Below are 24,180 nucleotides of genomic sequence, written 5' to 3' on the forward strand. Positions count from 1 at the left end.
CGGGCAATTCCTAGTCTTTTACATGTGAAGACATCATTGGATCAATCATTTTGTGTTGTGGCAAAGAGGTTCTTCGATCAGGTTGTGAGGCCCAGTCGTTGGGCTATTTGGCAAGACCATCTAGTATGCATTATTTTTATTTTAGCAATATGTTTTCTCTCCCTCTTTCTAGATGGATAGAAAACATTTGTATCTCACCTAGTCATAGTCGTATGTAGCTATTTAGCATAGGCAATCCTAATTTTCTTTCTTTCTTTTCTTTTCTTTTCCTCCTAGGGTATGTCCCTTATAGGCTATATATTCAGTTAGTCTTTTTTTCTATTTCACGCTGATTTACCCAAAAAAAAAAGAGAGAGGAAGAAGCTATAAATCATAACGGCCGCTGCTATTCGCAGCCTTGTTCTTGCTACCTACAACCTACCACCTTATAAGGATTTGCTACATACAACCCAAAAAATATTTCCTGAATTTTCCATTTTGCCCTTTTATACCTACAACCCAACAAATCCCAACACCTCTCTCCCCCCCCACCCCATTTTTCTCAATTTCTCTTCGCCCCCCCTCTCTCTCTCTCCCCAAGCCCTTTCTCTCTCTCCTCTCGTTTCTTCTTCTCTCCGCCATTACCGCCACCAACCACCATTACCGCCACCACACCGAAGCCACCCCCTCTCACCGGTCACCACTCCCACCACACCAAAGCCACCCCGTCTCTCTCTCTCTCTCTCTCTCTCTCTCTCTTTCTCTCCCCCTCCCCGTTTCTTCTTCTCCCTAGTCACCACCATAACACCACTCCCACCACACCACAACAGCACAGCTTTGAGGCGAATGAGGTCTAAGAGGAGAGCACAACACGCTGGCATCACCAACGATTTCGAAGTTGAATATCGGTAAAATTTTTAATCTTGTTATTATGCGGTTTTGTTTGATTTTTCTTGAGAAACCCATGAGAGTATTGGTATTTCATGTATTTTGAATACAATCGAACATTAGAGTCCAATTGTTTTCCACAATTTCAGATATTAATGTCTGATTATTTACCCCCTATTCGGATTTTGATATCTAAAATTTATTGCCTCATTCGAATTTTAATATCTGATTGGCCCCTATTCGAATATTACAGAAGTTGAAATTGTTAGCTCATTCAAAATTTAATATCCAAAATTTATTTCTTCATTTGAATTTTAATATCCAATTTTTTTTTTACCCCATTCAGACTTAGATTCCAATTTGTCCCCTCAATTTCGGATATTAGAATTTGATTTATGTATCTTTATTCAAAAATTAGTATCCGATTCTCCTTCCTTTAATTCATGTGTTCTAACGTATTTTTTGCAATGTACAGGAAATCACAAGATGACAAGAGTTCCTCCTACCGTTTCTGCAAAGAAGAGGAAGGCTGAGCAAGCTTTAACTTTGGAAGTGGGACGAGGCAGAGGATGAGGGAGAGGATGGCAGAGGCAAGAGGTTGGGGGTGAGGAGGATGTGGTGGTTGAGCAACATGCTAAGGTAAAGGAGGATGTGGAGGTTGAGCCACATGCGGAGGTAGAGGAGAATGTGGAGGTTGGGGGTGAGGAGGATGTGGTGGGACTAGGACATCAACTTGCCTGTATGAACTGCGACAGACACTTGTTGAAGTGCAGAGGACTTTGAGGGGACCGGAGGCTACTGACGCCAGCACACCAGGCCTTTGTTCGGATCGTTACTCGAGTGGTTACACTAGGTGCCGGCGCCGTGACTGTACTTGAGACTTGGTGTACTATGACATGTTTTTGATGAAGTTTATGGAGTTGTATTGATGTATATATTTTGGGCACTTTATGGCCATGGTTTATGGACTACCTTCCGTGGTGGACTATGACTTTTGTTTTATTACGGATGACTATTAGCATATTTGTGATAATTGGATACTGTGAAAATATGAATGCTAACTTGGGCACCAGAACATAAATTTTGTGGTTTGAATCATTCTTGATACTTTCCTAGGCACAAATTTCATATATTACAATAAGATTCTAGGAGCTAAAATTTTACATAAAAGTCCTTCCAACCTAGTCTAGTTCGATTATCTCCGTCATTGCCACATCATTCCTCACCGTGCTTTTAAACTCTTCGATCTTGTTTGAATACTGTGTATCTCATCTATTCGCGAATGGGTAGTGATGTATATACCAATTTCTTGCAATAGGTGGGATGGGGGAATTCGGTCGCAAATATACCATTACAAAGTGATTGCCGTTAACGTGTCTGAGCACAATCAAACTTCGACTCTCAGGGGGAAGGGGCGGATATTGTAGTGGGAGGAATGTAAGACATTGATGATTCGATAAGAAGACGAGCACCACTTGAAAAACGGATTCTATGAGGTGACCCATTTCTGGCATGATTATCCACCTATCCTTTGGAGCGGGACTTCCAGAGTAGTTCAATTTATGGCACAACTCTTTTGCCAATTCTTTTTCGCCGCACATCCCCTCGTAAAGGGAAAAATATTGATCCAATTCCATGACCAATATCTTTCTAATATTTATCCAATCCTCTTCATCATGACCTAACCCAACTGATATTGCTTGATACCCATAATTTCCATCCCCCTTGACATCTTTAATTTTCTCAATGTACTTTCTAATTCCGATCAGAAACCATTTCATGTATGGGAAAGTATAGCATTTTTTCCCTACATAACTACCAAGCGTTGAAGTGTCACCCTGGAACACCTAAAGAGAAACAAAATAAGCACAGGATTTTCTGCAGTTTCATTTGGATCTTACAATCTGAAAACTGACACCAAATTTGGATACAAGTTTCCTAAAATGTTGAAAATATTCGGATATTAGTATCCGAAAAGTTGTACATAATTCGTACATTAGAGTCCAAAAAGTTAGTGAAGTTTCTGCACTATGTGTCCGAATGTGTCGGGCCAGAACTGAAATTGAAAATGGAGGGTGTACTTACATCTTGCTGCGATTTTCACTTCGTAACTACATCTGTGCTAGCAACTTAGTGTTTCAACTTCCATTGTGTGATCTTCCAACTCCATATTATAGTGTAATGATGAGTCAACTATTTCTTGTTTATCAATGGAGGGAGAGGAAACAATTGAAGTTTCCATTGATAGTTTAGGAGGAAGAGGAGGGGAGAAAGACCGGCAAGGTGGCTGGTGGTGGGAGCTGGGATGAATGAAAATAGAGGAGTTTGAATGAGGTGTAGAAAATGGGGAGGGAAAAGACATGGAAAAATGAAGGAGTTTTGGGTTGTATGTAATAATTTTAGGGGGTACAATGGTCAAATAACATGAGGTCATATGGGTATAATGGTCAAACTTCATGAGGACATTTTTCTTCGTAAATGTTAAAAATTTTAATCGGCTGTAGGTAGCAAGAAGTGGATTGCGAATAGCAGCGGCCATCATAACCCATTCTTTTTCTCTTCTTAGAAAATCGCTCGATCAAAGCCAAACATGGACGGCTCAATAGCGTTGATAGTTAGTTGCCCACCCAATCTCCCATTCCAAATCAAACACCCCCCACCAAACGGCCAAACGTAGTGCGCGGGCATTTCTAAACCTTTCTCAACTCTCTCTCTCTCTCCGATCCCCCGGGATCTCGTCACCGCAGTTTCAAATCTCCCTCACTGCATGCCGTTGGTGTTTTATACCTTCCCAATAAATTGCCATCCCCTGCTATCACTCCCTCTGTACGTCCATTGTATTCATTCACTATGTGGCGCACGCTCTGGCGATCTATCGACCGCTTCTCTCTCCAGCACTTTAAGTGAGTTCTGAATTTATGCACTTGAATTGGAAGTTCATTTTTTCCTTCTGGATTCATATATATAGACATACATTTGTGATCTTTTGTTAGTTACTAGAGTTTGATGTTAGTTTAGCTTTCCGCCGCCACCTCTAGTCTTGCATCTTCCTTGGGTTTGTGCAAAATAGGCGATATGGTTGATTTGTTGGTTAATTTTACCCCCTTTTGAGTTTGTGGTTCCATATGTAGTGCTGGTGTCAAACAATTAACGTTTTCGACTCGGAAAGGAAATCTCTGCCCATTAACAAAAAAAAATAAAGGAAAGCTCTGTCGATTCAAGAAATTTCGTCCACAAATACTGGATTTCTGTTGTTGGTAATTTATTAATTTTGTGGGGGAATTATTGTTAGATTAATTTTATGGTGGTTGATATTGTTGGAAAATTTGTGAATGAATTTGGGAGATTCGGAGGGTCTCCTGAGGCGACCGAATAGACCCACTTTGGTTCATCGAATCTGGACAAGGCATCTCTAAAGTCTAGCGGTTACGGATGGTTAATACCCCCATGATGTGAGATATATGGCTCAGAATTCATTCCAGCGGTTACGTGGATTTAATTCCCCTATGCAACTCAAAGGTACTCCTTTGTGTATATATTAGAGGATCCCACACTTTGTTCCACGTTTTCCAACATATTCCGATATTATTCATTGTGTGAGAGAGAGGCAGACATTAAGTCAATTTGCCAAGGCTACTCACAGTGGTGTTCTGTGGTACCACCGTGAGTTGTGGTCTTAGCTGGATAAATCCTTGGAGATAGACACCGGTTCAACCTCGATACCCTCTGGTAGGCGGCAAATCTGTTTTAAGGATACTATGTGTACAGGTTTTGGTTTGCATTTCTGAATCGATTTTGCATCGTCATTCATTTATAGTTTATATATGGTTCGTACATGTAAGCTGTATCTTTCAGTTTGTATATAATGGAATTGTTCTCTAGATTTGCTGATTACTTTATAATTTTTCCCAACAAGCTTAAAACAGATTCTTGATCGATAATCCACATTGGATTCCAGCAAACAGTTACATGTTATTTCTAACAGTTGAGTTGCATATTAGAAATTAGATACAGATTGGCAATCCAAATAGGGTATGGTGAAGTCTTTCTGGAGTGACGATTGAGTAATCTGCTTGATAGTGGGTTGCTCAAGCGGTTTTGTTTCTGGAGATAAAACAGTTTAGGCTACGGCCTTGATTGGTTGTGCACGACTCGATCACTCGATCAAGGAAATTTGGTAAATTGTTTGGCTACGGGCATAGGCTGTAGTGCACGACTTGGCTCGGATCAATCGTTTATTCGGCCTCTGGAGTGGTCTACTTGGCTTCTGCCTTGTGGATTCATTTTCTATACTTGGCTCTGTTGTTCAGCCTTGGGTGCTATCGGCCTGAAGTGCTCAGCCAGTGGTTGGCTTGATGCGATCAGACCGTGTGTGTGACTTGTGTTGACCATAGCTGTTGGTGCGACGGTGGTTCCTACAAGAACATGTTCCTCTCATTTGGGAATGAATAGGATAGGCAAGTGATTGCCGTTGTGAAAGTCAATTTTACAAAGCTCTTCATTATTTTGGAAGAAGCACCATTGGATTTGATCTATGGTGATGGAAAGACCATAAGTTTTTTATACTTTTGTCAATAGTAGCACCAATTTTGCTACGTGTACTTACTCGAGTGCAAGAATAGAATATTGGATAAGCTCATTCTTTACAGTTGGAAATCAACTTAGCAAAGAATAAGGTGGTAGGTAGTGACCGATGTGGTAAATTCGAATTACCTTGTTGGTGAAACTTGTGCCCAGCATGGAGTTTTTCACCAAATCTCTATGCCTTGTTTGAACAATATGGAGCTGTTAAAGGCTATATCATGCCTAAGAGGCTATGATTGATGCTATGTTGATGGAGTGAAGCATTTCTCTCCGCATATGATGGGCCTTAATGAGGTACCATGCAAGAAAGTTGATAAAACCCAAGAATGTGGGGCCAAAGCCTTCCTACAAATTCTTGCAAATGTGGGGGTGTCTTGCAAAAGTGGTTGTACTTCTAACTGCTTCCCAAGCTGAATGAGCAGAATAATTTCCATTAGCACTAGCAGCCAAACCTTAAGAGTCTTCTATTTCACAATCTAGGATAAGAGTTGGAGGAGTCTGGCCCGTAATGGACTGTGTAATGGACTTAATAATTCTGTTTCTAGGCCTGGGCCATCTCCACTGCCCTTGGTATAGAGGAAGCTTTGGCATGCAAGGGTCTTCCATGATTATAGACCACCCTCTCCCCACACCTGTTATATAGTCAAAGCTGTAAATAAGCTCCGCATTTTTTTATTCGTTTTTTCTCAATGCAATACTTTTCTTCGTTAAATAAATATGGTCCATTTTTAACATGCAATAAGAAAGAAAAATGGCTTAAAGTTTGTTGCATTCCCTCTACTTTCTGATTCCATAGTTTCGATGCAAATTACGTCTTTCCGGCTTCACATGCAAAATCACACTCATTAATGGTCTAATCTCGTTGGCATTTTGTTCTCATTCTTTAACTGCAAGGGTCATGGTCGTAGGTCCTCCTGTCAAGGGTCTGTTCCCTTTTTGGCTTTTCCTATGTTTCACTAAGTATTACTTGTGGTTGAGAGCTCATTTAGTCTACTTGTGGTTACAGACACGTAATTAACGAATTGCGGGTGATCAAAGTCGTGGACAAGCTTAACAAGGTATTGCTTTTGAAGTTTTTAAATTATTATCCACTGTAGCATAGCTCTATGAACCATTTTGTCGTCTGATGTGATCTCATAATTTTTATTTTCCCCTTCTTCCAGGATTTAGTTGTAGATTTACTGCAATCCATAGTGGAAATAGTAACATATGGTGATAGACATGACCCAGCTATTTTTGAGTATGCATTCATACCTACAACTTGCTTTTTTCAGCTACAGTTTCTGATTGTTTTTAAAATTTGAGGGGTTTTATTTATTACCTCTTTTAAATTTTGCAGATGCTTCATGGAATATCAAGTATTAGGAGAGTTTGTCCGTGTGCTAAAGATCAGTAAAAACTCAAGAATTGAGGCACCGTTGCTTCAGTATCTGAGCATAATGATTCAAAACATGGATACTGATAATGCAATTTGTAAGACAAATGAATATAGGATGATCTTGTCTTCTCTTCTTCCTCTATTCTGTTGTTGGCATGTACTGAGTTGTGAGTGTACATGCATGCATGAGCAGCTGCCAATGCTTATGCTAGCGCTTATTTATGTCTCCCCTTTGCCTTCCCGTTTCAGCATAAGCATCAAGACTGTCGGTAGACATTTTGTGTCTTTTGTGTAGATGCTAAACTCATCCACTTATTCTCTTTTCTCCTTTGTGTGTTGGTTTGTGTGCATTTGGATGTTGGGGAATGCCTCAATATAAAACAGAGTGATGATTCATCACAGGATGTCAGAACAAAAATTTTGGAACTTTTAGTTTCATGAACATGTCTGTTAACTCGTGGAAGGTCTACATTATCTCAAGTGTGCATGCTCATGCCAAGGGATTCAAGTGTGTAATAGTATGCAATTTGAGAGAAATTGGGCATCAAGGGTGTAAATGTGTGTGCGCTACCAAACTCGTTGAGTACCATGTTGCCACATTTCTCACATTCTATGCATGCATGAGTATCGCACAGGTTTGTGTCTTCTGGAGTTTTATGAAGAAATTTATTCCACATGGAGCTTCCATCATGTCAAAATATTGGCCACTGTCAACATGAACAATTAGTCTCTATTCTTGACAATGCTGTTCACTCTAAGAAAACAAGAAAAGGCTCTTATACTTTCTTATATCTCCGATTCTTTTTCTCATAAGTGTTTTGAATGCTGCAGATTACTGTTTAAGCAATGACTATATCAATAGCATTATAACCCATCAGTACCAATTTGATGGGGGAGATCTAGCTTCTTATTATGTCTCTTTTCTAAGGTTGTGATATCTTCCTTCCTCTTTCTCTTCGCTTCTCTGTTGACAGTTTGATGGTGCTAGTAGAATATGTCCACCATATTAATGATGAGGATATATTTACATTGCCTAGTTTCTGTCTGCATTTATTAGCTTCCCTTAATTTTTACATTCTCAAAGGCTTGCCTTTCTTCCAATTTTGTTTTAGAGTGGTGAGCTGCAAATTGAATAAGGATACGCTCTGTCTTCTTGTGAAGGTTCATGAGGTAATTAACACTCCTACTGATACACGTAGGATATATTGTCAATCTTCGTTGAATGCTTGCTGGTTTAAATATGCTATCATATTTTGTTGCTGAACTGTAAGGTTATGCTGATCAAAAAAACTGTAAGGTTATGACACATAACTTGCTTAAAAAATATGAATGAAGAATGTAAACTTTTGACCTATTAGCAGGACTGTGATTTTTTAACCATCTTTCGTTTCCATGGTGCAAAAATGTTTTGTGACCCTCTTTGCTTTCTGGGTAGTCCCTGTGATTATGGGTCAAACATTTATTTTGCTTGAGTTCTCTATTATTGCTGGAACATTGAGATAGAAGACATTTGTGCTAAATTTATGTGGTGTTACTGTATTTAACATAAAAAACAATTTTATGCGTTCGTGTAGCCGCCCTGTCTCCTTAAACTTTGGTGATGATTTGCAAAGGATATGCAAAAGCTACAACAGACTAATCATCTGTTCACAGGATGTTAATTTTTATAATTTGAGAGATCTGTTTTCATTTGACCTGAGAAGCACCGACACTTGTTCGTGTCGGACACTAAAACTCGTAGTTCACTCCCCGGTACTTGTTGGATGCTTCTCCAAAAGTGGTATTATTTTTTGTAAATGCACATGCCTTGAACTGTTGGACACAATGAAACAGGTAACAAGTTTACGAAACACCCAATTTTTTTATTGTACAACTCGCTTTCTCTCATCATTTTGTATCTTTCTCTCCTTATGTTCACGAATCAAATTTTCAAAAACAAATTTGTAACCAGATGTGCAATAACCTCAGTTTTTCTTTTGCTATTAACCACTGAACGAGATTCACTTAGTTCAAGCATATCAAGCCAATTTTTTCAATTAGTAGAAATCTATGAACCACGAGTAGAGAGACCAAGATTTTACGTGGAGAAACCCAAACTCACTAACAACCATGAACTCATAGAAATCCACTGATGAATGATCAACAACTTACAAACCAAGATGCCAGATCATCCTACATACTCAAATTCTGTGAGCAGTCATTGTACCAATCTTCAAACTACATAGTTGATCTTGAATCTCCAAGCCCACTTCCAATCTCCAATGGTCATTTGCACACAAACAAGATTCATGATTATGCACTTGGGCAATGACTACATGAAATTATGAATGAAGGTAATACACTCACAGTTAGAAAAGTAGTTAAACCGGCAGTTTATCAAGTCTATTGCACAGTGAGAAATATTTCAGTTCAAAACTAAAGCAAACCAAAATTCAATTCCCACTAAAAGTTTCAGTAATAAGGCAATTAGTAACTGAGTATAAACAAATATCTAATCTTGCCTACAGTAACAAAACTAAAGAACTAAAGGTTAAGGTCTCAATGATAATTAAACCCAACAAGATCTTGTCTCGATGAAACCAATTTGTGTGTTATGTTAATGCAACACTTGATAATTTGACCTTGCACCACGAAGTCATGTTGCTTGATAAAGTTTTTGACTTGGCGGTTTACTCCTATTACCAACTAGGGAACATGCTCGTGGAATGAAATTGTCTAAAAATAATTGAGCATTATCAATTATTTTCAACTTTTCACTATCTCTTTATTTTGTTTGTATAAGTACCTTCGTTGTAGTTTCATGTAAACTTATAATTAAAAGAACTGATGTGGTATTTAGACAAGTTAATACTGTTATTAAAACAAAAATAAACGTTATCTAGAAACATACTGTGATAAATTTAAATGAGGTCTTGAAGTATTAGCGCTCCAACTAGAGAGGCAGTGGAAATCTAGTGTCGAAGTTTCCGTTAATGTACAGAAATCTAGAATAGAGAGTTTGGTGCGAATGTTAGTGATGTTTGACAACACTTTAACTATTGAAGGGTTTTTTTTTTTTTTGGGGTAAGTTTAGTTTTCATTGAGAAAAAACCAACCAGCAAAGACCAAGGGTATTACCTTGTAGTCTGAATTATAGCAAGTTACTAACTAGCAAAAACAAACAAACAAAACGAAGAAGTCAACCACTGTCCTTAAACCAAAACATAAGGGGGGAGCTGCCAAGAAAGGCAAATTATCCGATTCTCATCAGTTCTCTGAACACCTCTCCAAGCAATCAAGCTAGCCCTCAAGTCTGTCCTGATCTTGGCAATAAGGTCCCGTAGGCTAGTCGTCTGCGTCCTGAAAATTCTGCAGTTTCTCTCCCTCCCCCCATACTCCATAAACTACAGTAGCCAAGGAAAGCTTAAGAACTGAATGTTTGAAGCTAGCAGCAGCACAATACTGAATCATCCAATTAACCTCACCAAGCAAACCAAGACCTGAATCATCCAACTATTGAAGTTTGTTGGAGTTTGTCCCATATCGGTTAATTATCTCCTCCAAAACTAGTATATGAGCCTGGGTGGCCTCTCCACTCATTGCCAATTGGTATTGAGTTGGATGCTTTAACATTGCGTGCATGTTATAGCAAATCCAAGATTACGACAATCATTTAAAGTAAGCTGTTACGTTGTTCAGGCGAAGCCTGTTTCTTTTTGGCTGGAAATGAGTTTCAGAATGCCTAATATATATAAACATATATATGGGGCTGGTTACATATTCTTTGCCACAATTTTTGACGCTCCATCTCAGCCATCAAGATCAATAATGGTTGAGATTAGAACATAAAAGTGTACTCTCTCTCTCTCTCCCGCCTTCCCATCTCACCTAATCTCTCTCTCCCCTTCCCCACTCCGGCACCTCCATCTCCGGCGATAAACAGAATAAAAAGTCTTGATTTTTATATGGCTAATGTAATATGGTTCATGTTGGGGTTAAGACCTATGTTACCTTGACTCAACTATGGTTTCGGATTCAATGTGTCAGATTTTGGAGTTACTGATTTTCGCACTGTGGGATATATGGACTATGTTATCAAATTAGATGTGTGAATGGGGATACAAACATTTGTAATGTAAAATGTATTTCTTTATTTTTTTTCTGGTTTTTGGTTAACCCATTACATAATTAACCAATCATATCAAATTTGATAGTTGAAAATTTCCAATCTGGTATTGTTAGTTGCCATTAGTTAGTATGTTTGCCAATTTAGGCTTTTGGGTTAGTTAAAATTTTGTGCCGTCTTATGGCTAAGAGAATTGTATGAAAAGCTCAACAGTTCATTCTATTTGTTTTGTTAACCTTTTTAAAGCCTCTTCTTCTTCAATCCAATGGCCAGAACTTTGTCGTGCACGACCAAAGGTGGTTGTGTTTGACACGGATCCTGTCTCAGTGGTGGTGTCATATCGTGGGACTCGTTTCGACATGGGTACAGCCCTAACTGGAGAGTCGATGGCCAATATATAAGGACTATATCCAATATTTATAGCTTAAGGATGTATGAATACTGTGCATTATGGCAGGCATGCAATATCTGTGGAATCCAACACTTGTTGAATGGGTGATGTATGAAAATAGTGAGAATGCTCGTGTATGCCCCTTACGTATGATGTTTCTTTTCCGCATCATATTAATTTCCAAGTCTTGGCTTCACATTATCTTCATAATTTTCGTGTCATGTCGAAAGGATGCTGTGGTCTCGTTTCCACTGTACAGTGAGGCCCTTAAATTTGCTTACCATGGGGAAAAGATGATTCAAACGGCCGTACGAGCATTGACTCTCAACATATATAACGGTATTATTTTGTGATCTGTTGTATCACTTTCCATGATGGAAGATATAACTGTTTTATTGGGTTTGAACTTCAAACTTTGGGATCTTGCGTAAGTATCCATTTTGTTATGCAGTTGGCGATGACATGGTCTATCAGTTTGTCACAGCTCCTCCTGTTTCTCAGTATTTCTCAGACTTAATTCTGAGAATAAAAAAGCAATGCCTACATCTAGATTCCCTTGTCGATGTTACAGAGTATGGTCTTTCAATTCAAAAGATTGTCATTTTGGTAAGTGCTTATATGTTGGTGATATCCATGGTTTACTAAACCTGTTGACTTTGATGCTTTGCACCAGTGGAAAGACAGGAGAACTTCTTCTCGAAACTGATAAGATTGTGGATGATCTCTACTATCTTGAGGATGTACTTTCTGTTGATGAACCGCGTTTGAGCAAAATGATTAGCGAGAGTCTTATCAGCTTATTGGTTTTTCCCATGTTGCTCCCATTGCTGCCGTTACGCCCGAGTAATGTGAGATACTCTCTCTCTCTCTCTCTCTCTGATAGTGTTGTTAATGTATGTTTTGGTTCTTTAAGATCAACTATCTAATAAATAAAATTGTGATGGTGCAATCACCGGATTGATTTTAACATTCTGACGCGATATATCAAAGTACATGCCTTTCCAATTGAAGTTTGTGCAAATTTGTTTTTACATTTGTTCCAAGGTCCAAATGCCCTTCCTAGTGCTTGTTTGCTGACACTGTTTTTAAATGGAGGTGCAGTAGGCATTTTATTCTTGTACTTGTTTTGCGTATTTTTTAGCTTGAACTTATAAACAGCGTTTAGCTGAAGGCAACAAAAAATGGTCCACACCCTGTATGTCTATTTCTCCTCGCGGGCGGCAGTACCATAAACTGAGAGGGTTCGAATGAACCCCCTGTGGTTCCAAAAATTTGCACTGTACCCATAAATTTTCAGTACAACTAATAGTAAATTGACTTAATTGAACCCACTGGATTTTGTTTGAACCCCATGAATTAACATCCAAAATGATGTAAGTTCAGAGTCTCTCTCTATTTTAACACTGCTTTTGTACCTTGACCAGTCAATCGACATAGGACATTTCCCTCTACCCTATGAGCTATAGGCTGTTAAGTACTATTTACAGTACTTGTACCCACTCTATTCCTATTGCTACTAACCTACACCTTTGAACTAGACATTTTATTTTTGTACTTGTTTTGTGTTTTTCTATTACTAATGCCCCCGCTTCTCTTTCTCTCTTTGTGTGTGAGAGAGTAAAAAATGTGCTCTAAACAATAATTTCTTTTAACAGTATCCTAATCTAGACAACTAAACAAAGCAAAAAAACGTATTGAAAAAATGTTAGGGATAATGATATGGAATTGTAATGCTAAAAAGATGGAGATGAGCAAAAAAATGTTTTTGAAAAAAAGTTAGGGATATGATGTGTAATTGTAATGCTAAAAAGATGGCGATGAGTTGTTTATTTCTCATTTTCTTATTATGGAATAATGTGGGGTATTGACGTCATTGGGGATATCATGCCAAAAGCTTCTAACGGGCATCATTTCATCCTAGTGGCAATCAACTACTTCACAAAGTGGGAATAATGGAAAAAAAACTAATTACGAAAATTAAAATAAGTTTCAAGATCAACTACGGAAATATCAAACAACTTTGTATAAGATATTTGAACACTCTGAAATATTTTCCTGGAGCCGCCCATGTCTTGGTTTACGATCTATCTTTATCTTCCCTTACTGTGGTTTACGCTGTCCCCTCTTTTCCCACCAGAAAGTACCTTGTTTATTAAGAATAAGACTGAGATACATTTTCGGGACGCAAATGACAGTCCTGCTCTTAAAAAAAAAAATATGACAGTCAACGTGTGATTGGAACTTCCACAGCCAGTTTTGGGAAATCCAGGTTATGATTGAGAATGAATTTCCTACCAGTTGATTTGACAATAAGCTTATAAACCGAGTGATTTCTTAACTGAAAGATGGAAGTAAACATTGAAATGTATAGACAGTTTTTTTAACCTTTCATTTCCTTTCTCAGGGCCCATATGTTTCTGCAGTCACTTCTCTGTTTGTAGTTGCCCGTCTTCTTCAGATTGTTCAGAGAAAAAGTTTGATCAACTTCGTGGCTAGTGCTGTTCTATATGCTATGTTTTCAAGTGTGAAAGATGGTAGTGAAGTAGTCACGAACGGTGGAACTGCACAGGCCAATGATTTTGCTTACCCTCTGGATGAAATGGTTGGTCCTGAAACGAAGGGTGCAGAAAACTTGAAAATGAGCTATCTTCTTGGGTACTTATCAGAGAACCTGTCACTTGACTGTCGGTTCTCGGGCATCCCTTGTGATGATACAGGGAAAGAAAGGTTTGCGGCTGTTCCCATGTTTGTAATTGTTCTTTCCACATGCTTGGGTGGTTCCAGATGATTGGTTGCCATATTTGGTCTTATGAAGCTCTTTGTACTTTTTATTTTGCACGTTTAAATTGTTTCTCTATTATTTTTGTAATACTTTTGATCTGACACAAAGAATATCATATGAGAGAATGTGGCACCATGCATATTCAATCTCATAAGAAAGAGCGAAAGAAAGAAATGTGAAAAAAGGATAAGGAAATGCGGAAAAAGAACCAACAACCCCTTCAACTGTTCAGGACATCAAACTATTGTCATGAAACTCTTAATAAACTTCTATTTTTGGTTAACCCTCATAGGTGAAAGGCCTTCAAGAAATTATTGGAAATCAAATCTGCACTTTATAAACAATCGTATGTACCAGATACTAAGAGAACATAGAGAGGCTTCCTTGCGTGTGATGTCCACAAATAGAGGTTTCTCTTAAATATTTTCAGTAGGAGTGTTGTAGAACATTCTCATTCTTTATTAACACAACATATGAGGATGACTAGAGAGACAAGGGGTTTTGATGGTTCTCTTCTTGCATCAAAATAAACATCAATGCACCTTGATTGAATCCTGCGAGTCATATATTTATTAGCTTCATGTAGCGATTTATTACTCTTTTTCCTTTACTGGTTAGGGCTTGGATAGACTTGAACATGATGCAACTCATGCATGTAAGATATTAGTAGTATTGTGAAGAAGTATCTTTGATGCAAAATGTCTTTTTCCCTTTTAGCCCTAGTAATGGGTATGGTAACCATTGCCGCAAGCATTGAACTTTACAGAAGTCCCTTTATTGTGCAGGGGTGGAATACTTCCGCACATTTTCTCAGATAATCAAACTCTAATGCTGGCATCTCTCATGTTGTTGCTTGTTTTAGCTGAAAGTAAAGGTATTTTGATGTTCCTTTTTCTCTGGAATTGTAGATATTATTTCCCTCTGTACTTTTCTTACTGTTTGTTTGCATGCCTGCTTGTTTGCAGATCTGGATTATCGGCTGGCTGGGTTGATAGGTTTCCGCCAAACAGAAACCACGATGCAGAAGGTAATTGTGCATAGAACTTCAATTGTTATTGTGTCACTATCGCATCCCATATTTTATTATCGTACCTGTCCAAATCCCGAACTTTAGAATCTTTAGTTGGAAAATTTGTGTCACTAGTTCAGTAATGGGGTGAAAATACAAGGACTGGATGGAGTTTCTAACATTGACTCCCCTAATGCGACCTTGTTGATCTGTTTATTTGCAGACATATGACTCATCACCTCCACTGGTGTTCGATAGTAGAGTGTTCATGATACATCTACCTCAGGTATATGACTGCACGGATCTTGCTTAATTTGCATTTTTGTTATTGCTTTATCTTAAAGTAGAATCCCTTCTATAATCTTGGTTATCTTTCAGTGTCATGATGAACTTCCTGCACCATTTTACAGATTCTACGTGCATTACTGAAGGTTTTAGCGACCCAACCACCATTCTCAGTACTAACACAATGGCAGACAGGGTGGTTCTTGCGGAAACTACTGATTTTTCAGGAAACGAAGCTTGACAGTCATGATATTCACCTCTTCAATGTAAGAGTTCAGCTGATTTAGTGATGTTTGGGATATGTGATTCATGTATTTTCTTGTTTAAATCATTTAGGATATATCAATAGTTTAAACAAGTTAAATATACACGATTGTTCTCATTTTCCGAAGGACAATCTAAACTCTTCCACACCTTGTTCCACTTCCTAGTTTCTGTATGATACATATCAATTGTAGTTCCGGTTTAGTACCCCGAAGCTCTATAATTTGGTGTTTAGCTACTTCAATTTCATACTCTTTTAAAGACTCAACACTAGCATGCAATTTTTTTTTAAGTGCTTCATTTTTCTTCATGAGTTAGTTACAGATGTCGGAGATCATTCATCTCTTTTTCTTAGGCCATTAGCTTGTTTGGAAAGACAACACTATGAGTCTTGATTTGATAAACACTAGCTGGATCCAATAGTTCTCGCTTCAAATCAACATTAGCCTTAGTCAACTTGGTATTCTTTTCATAAACCTTTTCACAAGTGAGGTTTAAGGTATCATCACCTCCATCACCGTCTGACCTTCAAAATTAGACTTGCATATTCGAATGTGGTTTCGCAAGTTTATTAATTGAAAGGGGTGGTGGGAGGAGTAAAATTATGGTCACCTTCTCTCTAGTTTCCCCACGAGTAATCCTTCTAGGCATAGCTTTCATAGGTTTTCTATTCCACTCAGTTGAAGATTGGTCAGTTAACCCATTCTAGCAGTAGGCTTGACTAAGTCATGTAAGCCGAACACGTTCTATATCTTCCAAAATTTTGAATGTCTATCAATCCAAAAAATCCATTTCAGCAGATAAAGTTTGGCCTCGTTCTTTGAACCAAGCGTTAAAAAACTAAGAGCAACCCACCTAAAACAAAATTTAAAACCGTATTTTTTCTAGGGTTTGATTTGCTTGTGAAATAAAACAAAATTTAAAAACGTATTTTTTCTAGGGTTCGATTTGCTTGTGACGATAATGCTAATAAAAACTACCTCAGTGAAGCAACTACAACCCTAATTGAAGCCATCTAATTATGCAATATACTTAAAATGATAAACAATTGAAAGCATCCCACATGAATCAGGTGGAAACCAAAGGTGGGAGAAAACCACGAGAGAGCAAATCAAGCCGTACGGAATTCACGAGTTACATCCCAAGCATAAGCTCCACTTGCAGAGAGCACACACATTGCATTTGTCTTGGTCCTCTAGTACCCCAACCACTCAGAATACACCAAGCCTCCAAACCTTGAGTCCTTTGTTGGGAACCTCCTCGAAGAGCCTAAAGGTTGGCCATTGGGTAACCTACTGAAGGACTTCAATGTAAAGCATTGAGATTTGTTGGAGTTTGTCCCACATCGGTTAATTATCTTCTCCAATTATCTTCTCCAAAACTAGTATATTAGCTTGGGCGGCCTCTCCACTCTTTGACAATTGGTTTGGAGTTGGTCAGAGCTAGGGTTTTGGAGGCTTTTTTCTTTTGTTTGTGCCATAGTTGCACTTTCTTTCGTTTGGAGTTGGACGCTTTAACAAGATTCTTCAATGAAGCTCAAGAAGTTTGAATCTCTGCTAGATCTCAATCTACAATGAGGACCAACACCTATGATGCTAAAGAGGAGGGAGTATTTTGCAGCTTTGGTATTGGGTAGGGCACCCACATCATGTCACCTATTATGATCTGATGGGCTATTTGTAGAAACTACGGCGGACCATAACCGATTGTCCAGACTGGACTCAATTGATCAGATTTCCCCATTGTGCTCGGCTCTCCATAATTGATGAAGCCAAAGTGATAGCACTTCCCCCTTCGATCGGGTTCCCTGTACTTCGGTTATTTTTGGAAAACCATCTTATCTCTCTCTGCTTTGCTCTGGTTCTTGAAAACTACTGGTCTGAGGATGGATAAACAACGAACATATCTTGAACGATTACGTCAGTGAAAAACGAAATACATCTCAATAAAGAAATGTTTACAATGCAACATGTGTTTTAGTCAGACACGATTAACAACAAAAGGAAAGGAGTATCAAAACTTTTGACCCTCGTCTTTCCACTTTACAAATTTGAAAAATTACTTTATACAAATTTGACCTTGATCTAAAGTTGTACTTTTTCCTAGTTCCCATTGACAGAGGTCTTATGAGCAGTCCAGTGAATGTCTTCGGAAAGAACTTGCTGGTTGCTGGTTTGATTACATCCCAGACACTTTGAGAAATGAATGGGAGAACTGTAAAAGAGGTATGTACTTCTTGATTTACCTTTATTTTCCATTTTGAATAGTAGTTTGAAAGGCGGCAGGGCATGCCCTTTTATTGGGGGGTTGGTGATGCTAAAACCTGAAGAGATTCCACTTGTAGCTGTAGTTGTTCCCATCTCGTTGTACAGGCAATATATGTGGAACTCTTAAATTAATTCATTTAGCGTTGCAGTTCTTGAGGAGTCATCTCAGCGTAAGGATCCATTTTTTGTGCTGGAGCTTGCTAACCACCAACTTACTTCATGTGGTAATGTAAATTTGTTTTGTAAGTTAGTCGTTCACCTTTGTTTTATGGTTCAAGCATTTTCTTGCATGGTACTTGGAGATTATTGTTTTGCAACTCTCTAATTGTAGGGCAACTAATACCATATTTTTCAGGAGGAACTGCTTCTATACTGGCCTGGCAAAAGATGATTGATGCAGTCAAGGTTGATATCTGTCATTGGCTAATCCAATAATTTTTTTTTTCTGATTGAAAGAATGCTTTCTGCTTATTGTTGAGGTCTTCAAGAGGAGTCATCAATGGCAAATGAATACATACATTGGTGTTGCTGCCAAAATTTTATCTGACCTGCAAATACAGCTAAACTTGTAGCTTCAACAGTGTGTAGGTTTTGATGCTACGCCCAAAACAGCATCTGACCTGCTCAAAATAATGTTCAGACTTGTTGAAATGTATACGCATAAAAACTTGGGTGCACCCTTAGTTACACGAAGCGGGAGCGGGAGCGGGGGCGGGGGCGGGGACGAGGGAGCGGATGATTACAAAAGTGTGGGAGCGCCATTGGGAGCGGTTAGGAAAAATTATTAAAATTATAAATATATTTTGGAATTTTATATTGTTAAATGTCAATATAAAAATATTATTCTACCACATAAACTATTACTATACATAAAATATTACTATTATTCTACCACATAAACTATTACTATACATAAAATATTACTATTAAAATTATAAGTTTCTAGTTATATTTCAACATTTTTATTGTAGCACATGATTACACAATAGAGCTCTTTGTGCATATTAAGTAGGCGTAAAAGTTAAGGGCATTAATATGACTCTAGAAGGTTAATATCAGATGTGCTCACTAACAAGATCAAAACAACTTTAAAGGTACCAATTGCAACTTGAATCGTAAGTCTCTCAATCGTTTTTTGGGTGTAAGATCCCGTATAGGTAAGGAACGAGTTCCCGTCGTCATTGGGACGGGTTTCTTGGAGTTTCCTTCAACGGGAACGCGGAAACGCGTTTCCGTCGAAAAAACGTGGGCATAGTTGAAGGTTCCTGCAACTAAGGGTGCACCCATCAGTGCTTTGATACCTACTATAATTTTATCCGCTTTTCCAAGAGCATAGCAAATCATGAAATACAGGAACATTAATGTCATTTTCTTTGTTTGTTAATTTATGAAGTCCTTTAAGTCTGATGTTGGATACATCTCCTTTTTGGTATATTATGAATTGGGGATATTGGATTCTTGTCCTTTGCTCATATTTCTTTTAACTTCGTTAAGATACATACCCTTATTAATTAGCACTAGAATTTCTAGGAGAGGACCCGTGGTGATGATCTCAGATCACACTAGGTGTTGAAGTGGCAGGATCCCATCTATGTTTTCTCAAAGGGATGCAATTATCATAATATTACTTGAATGGAAAAATTTTCCAAGAGGCCTTTGGCCCAATGGCACCAGGTGGTGCACTTAAGTGCAGTGGCAGATCCATAAATTTCGGACAAATGGGTCATCTTTCGATCATAAACTTAATAAAAATACTCATAATCTAATATAAAGAAAAATGCATTCAAAAAAATATAACAGAATAAAAAAATGAATGTACTATTGTTTTTACATTTTCAATAGATCATTTATGACATTTTTATTTGAGTAATTGGTAGAATTGTATGGTTTGGCTTTGCGGTTCTACAACTTCTTAAGTCTTGAATGATCCAAGTTCAAGTCCTACTAGGAGCAAGTTTTGCAAAATTCCTTTTTTCCAGGCGTAAAAAGAAATAATCGAATGGCAATACTCATTTTCGAACACAGGACCTCTTAGGTGGGAAACCAGAGTCCTTACGACTTGGTCTAGGTGTACATTATGCTATATTATGGCTAGTTTAATATATAATACATCCTGTTGCGATTCACACAAAAAAATCCAGATAATTTCAGGTGGGTCACGTGACCCGCCTGTGCCTACATTGGATCCGCCCCTGCTTAAGTGGCCATATAGTTGAAAGGAGATTAGGAGTTCAACTCCTACGAGGTGTTAATCTAACTATTCTAACAGTACTGACTTTTGCCTATTAAAAAAAAAAAAAACTAAATGGAAAAACTTGGACAAACATCTGATGCTATGAGAACATTTGGGTGTAGTCCGAGATTATGTTGTTTTCCTGTCTAAGTTGTTTCATTATTTTGTTCACATCTAACAGTGTCTCCATGCAAGCAGAAATCACGTATAATAGAAAACATTATGTGTATGATTTGATTTCTCTGACTTGAGGACAGAGGACAGTTGATCGCCTCTTAATTTTCAAGTTGCCACTGCCGCATTGTTATAGATGCAATATGTGAATATGAAGTTATTTCGGTATTTTTCTTTGCGTTGTCATCTAGCGGAATACGATTCTTTATTTGCATTTTCCGATATGGGATGTAGTGGTTCTTATAATAATTCATTGTTTAGGTTTATGTTCTTCATCTTCATTTGAAGGCATTTATTTACAGAGGGGACCCTTTCGAAAATCCCTTGAGGAACTTGAAAAGCACTTCTTTGGCTATTTCGGGAAGAAAGTATGTTTCTGATCTTTCATCTGCAAGCTTTGGGTCAGAGATATCCTTAGGTTGGTTACCTGTCCTCTATATTTCCTGGAGACTATCTGCAAAAATCTCAAGTTTCTTGTTTGCTAAAATTGTGAAGTTCTTGCAGGCTCTGGCATCCCTTGTAAAATTTCATTTTCCAAAATTGGTATGAGGGATATCTATTTGATACCTATAGCAACAGGAATTTCTGGCAAATTGCTCCTTTTGGAAAAACATCCCTTGCACTCAAAGAGGGGAGTTGTAATTGCAATTGCTCCATTGGCTGGGTTGAATGTAAGTCCCCAGTTCCTGTAGTTGGTAATCTCATCTACAATAAAAAGGACAAAGCATCAATTGCTCTGGGTCAACTTGTTTGTTGTTATGATGTTGAGCTAAGATATTAGTTTCATTGAATTAGGTTGTCCCTACAATTGCTAGGTTCTTGTTCGAAGATCATGATATGCATATGTTCCAAATCTTCTTTTTTCATAATTACTGTCCTGCAATAAAAGAGAATAGCAATGGTGCTACGGGTACTGAAAAAGTTTAGGGTTAAATACTTGACACCCCTCGAAGTTTACCTCTTTTTCTCGCTCTCCCCCTCTTAGAATTTCGCTACGGAGAGACCCCCTCATTAACGTTTTCATTTGGAGGACCTAACTCCGTTGGACGAAAAGAATACAACAACAACAACAACATAACATAACCCATCTAGTCCCCAATCATTGGGGGTATGGGCGGGGATGATTGGAGACAGACCTAACCTTGTGCAATATATGCACAAAGTGACTGCTCTCAGAATACCACTGAAACAGTGGCCCCCCTAAACCTCCAAGAACCGAGGAGCTATAGGGACGTTTTGTTGTAGAATCATGTCCCCAAATCAAAGTCAAATGGTATCAGAGAGGGCAGGCCTAGAGACCCAAATCAATTTATGTGCACATTACCATGCTTCCTTCATTGATAGTCCAGAGCATCGGTATGCACAAATTTGCCCTTAGGTATATATACCACAGGAGACCCACACTCTCCATCTCCTTTCCTACTCCTCTCCACCGTTGGCCACCGCCACCGCCACCGCCCCATTCTCCATCGCCACCGCCACAATCCTCCATCGCCTTAGCCACCCAGAAGCCAGAACCACCACATCCACCATCGTCGTTCATGGCAGCTGACCACCACTGACCCATCACGCCATTTCTGTCTTCATCGTTTTTATCCTCACCACGGCCAAAGACGCCATTCACCACAACACACCTTTCGCCACGGCCAAACACCACCACTGAACAACACAATCAGCAAGTTTCGAGCACTATTCAGCAGATTTTGAGCAGATTCAGCAGGTTTCGAGCATTGTTCAGCAGGTTTTGAGCATATTCAGGAGGTTTCGAGCACTGGGCTGTAGATTTCGAGTCTTATGCGGCTGTTTCGTTGAAAAATGCGTGATTTTGAACTCTGACTCAGATGTTTTTCATGTTTTGGAAGGTCGATTTGGAGTGGGTAGGGGTCAAATTAGATTTTTGAAGTCGATTTAGGGATTTTGAACCAGATTGAGGGAGTTCAATCCAGTGGGGAGGGCTGGGTGGTTGCGATTCAGGGTTTTGGTGGACTAAGGGGCTACGATTTAGGGTTTTGGGGATGTTAGGGTTTCGGTTGGGTGGTGGTGGTGGTGATTTCGGGGGGTGGGGGGAGAGATAAGGGCAATTTCGGAACATTTTATTACTTTTAACAAAATCTAGGTCAAAATTTTAACTGTTCTAGACGGATCCCTGATGGAAAGGGTCTATGAGACAAAAACTTTAATGAGGGGGCATCTCCGTAGGCGAAATTCTAAGAGGGGGTGAGTGAGACAAAGACCCAAAAGTTTACCGAGAAATCTACTCCATACTTGCAATATGTGTGGGTCCTACATAAATACTTGAGATAGGACACTCACCTATTGTGAGCGCAGAGTAGATTTTCCCAGTACACTTTTTCAGTACCTGTTACTTTTCTCTTTTCGTAGAAAGTAGAAACTCATTATGAATATGTGGGCTGTACTAGAGTATTGAAATTTGGTGAAACATTGACCACGGATTGTTTACTATTCTCAATTGATGCAATGAGTATAGAACTAGGATTGATGACATTACCGTCCTTGTATTGGTCAATAGAATTCCACATCAGTAGAAAGATTTGTGACTTTGTTTTTTAGTCTATTATCAACCTTCTTGTACCCTTGCTTTTATTTTCATCTTCTGTGACTATTATTTCAATTATGTTCTAAGCAAATATGGAGATTATTGGGACTTGAAAGTGCTATAGAATGAGATTGATTCACTGTTAACAATAAAATTCTGTTAATGATGGAAATTGGGCTGGAAGATGCTAGGGCTTGCTTGATGACCTGGCTTGCTTGATGACCTTAGCTTAGAAACTTGCTTGATGACCTTTGGTTAGAACATATATGTTGCTTCTGGGACCTTACAGTTCAGCTGATGTTGGACATTTTGAAACAGCCAAAGATAGATGAAAACCATCCGACATGGTTGCATCTTCAGATTAGAGAGTTTGATCCGACGTTTGACGAAAAAAAACTCAGAAGTCACCGCGTGAATGCTACCAATCATGAGGAAGATGGTAAATGGACAATTGGGTTTACGAATTCAAAAGCATGTGATGCTGCTCGATTGCTCATACTTGAGGAAACAAATAAGCAGAGGTCCTCTGTAGAGAGCTTACTTGCTCCATTGCTCAACATCTCTCAACATATTGCAAATTGTCAAGGTGACTGAAAGCATAGAAAAGAGGTTTAGGTTAGTATACTAACGTTACCATTTTTCCTTACTGTTTACATTTTTGTATAACTTCTCAGCAGTAATAAAACCTCAAGGATGAAATTGGATAATTCCCGGGCCTCCGCTCTTAATTGAAAGATTTTGGATAGTGCCAACTTTAAATTATCTATGTGCTCATAAATTGAACGGCTTCCTCTAGGCCTTTTATTCTTCGACTGACTGCTGAGACTTTTTCAGTTCACCGCTGAAGTTGAGTCCCGTCTGGCAGCTTTACGAAAATTGCACTGTTGTCAGAGATTCTTTTTCCTTTTTCAGCAACTAAAATTGTTTCTTCGAGTTGTTAATTGTTATGCAGTCCATTGTCAGCTGACTGAATGTAATTATATTTTCGATAAGGGAAATGCTACGGTGTCCTCCCGCAATTTGGATAATGCTAGGGTATCTCCCTCTTGTCTGGGAGATACCGTATCACCCGTATAACATAACCATTGGAATACATAACATTAAACCATTCAAAAGCATAACATTTTTTCACAAATGGTATAACACTGTTATTATTATTATATTAGGCATAACAATTTTCAAAAAATGGCACAACATTTTTTATTACTACGGTGTCTCCTTAAAAAAGTGTAATGTCATTATTATGGTGTCTCTCCAAAATGACGTAACATAACCGCTTTAAGA

The 24,180-nt window shown here is 38.5% G+C and overlaps 2 protein-coding genes, 1 long non-coding RNA gene and 1 other non-coding gene across 9 annotated transcripts; 2 read left to right on the forward strand and 2 right to left on the reverse strand.

The window, feature by feature from the left end:
• Nucleotides 1–2,135: 2,135 nt before the first annotated feature.
• LOC131323853 (uncharacterized) lies at nt 2,136–2,648 on the reverse strand. The gene has a single exon (XM_058355692.1). It carries the CDS (start codon nt 2,646–2,648, stop codon nt 2,136–2,138), a length of 513 nt encoding a protein of 170 aa, XP_058211675.1.
• Nucleotides 2,649–3,441: 793 nt separating this feature from the next.
• On the forward strand, nt 3,442–23,658 carry LOC131322491 (protein TRANSPARENT TESTA 9-like). Of its 6 annotated transcripts, none has more exons than XM_058353826.1 (20): nt 3,444–3,770; nt 6,458–6,509; nt 6,615–6,691; nt 6,791–6,924; nt 7,661–7,757; nt 7,942–7,999; nt 11,556–11,664; nt 11,777–11,897; nt 11,999–12,173; nt 13,730–14,052; nt 14,893–14,981; nt 15,073–15,134; nt 15,340–15,402; nt 15,527–15,667; nt 17,785–17,890; nt 18,082–18,156; nt 18,288–18,337; nt 20,628–20,757; nt 20,835–21,010; nt 23,215–23,658. In XM_058353826.1, exons 1-20 carry the CDS (start codon nt 3,718–3,720, stop codon nt 23,488–23,490), a joined length of 2,367 nt encoding a protein of 788 aa, XP_058209809.1. In that variant the 5' UTR covers nt 3,444–3,717; the 3' UTR covers nt 23,491–23,658. The 6 variants fall into 6 exon arrangements, with proteins under 6 accessions (XP_058209812.1, XP_058209811.1, XP_058209809.1 ...); XM_058353824.1 differs by having other exon boundaries at nt 3,445–3,770; nt 20,601–20,757; XM_058353825.1 differs by having other exon boundaries at nt 3,445–3,770; nt 20,601–20,757; nt 20,844–21,010.
• Nucleotides 15,674–17,596, forward strand: LOC131322510 (uncharacterized). Its single transcript, XR_009198864.1, has 2 exons — nt 15,674–17,168; nt 17,269–17,596. It is a non-coding gene; the product is annotated as an uncharacterized LOC131322510 (long non-coding RNA).
• Nucleotides 21,572–21,679, reverse strand: LOC131324926 (small nucleolar RNA snoR100). The gene has a single exon (XR_009199511.1). It is a non-coding gene; the product is annotated as a small nucleolar RNA snoR100 (small nucleolar RNA).
• Nucleotides 23,659–24,180: the final 522 nt, after the last annotated feature.

The sequence above is a fragment of the Rhododendron vialii genome, chromosome 4a (assembly GCF_030253575.1).
Source record: "Rhododendron vialii isolate Sample 1 chromosome 4a, ASM3025357v1".
NCBI lineage: Eukaryota > Viridiplantae > Streptophyta > Magnoliopsida > Ericales > Ericaceae > Rhododendron > Rhododendron vialii.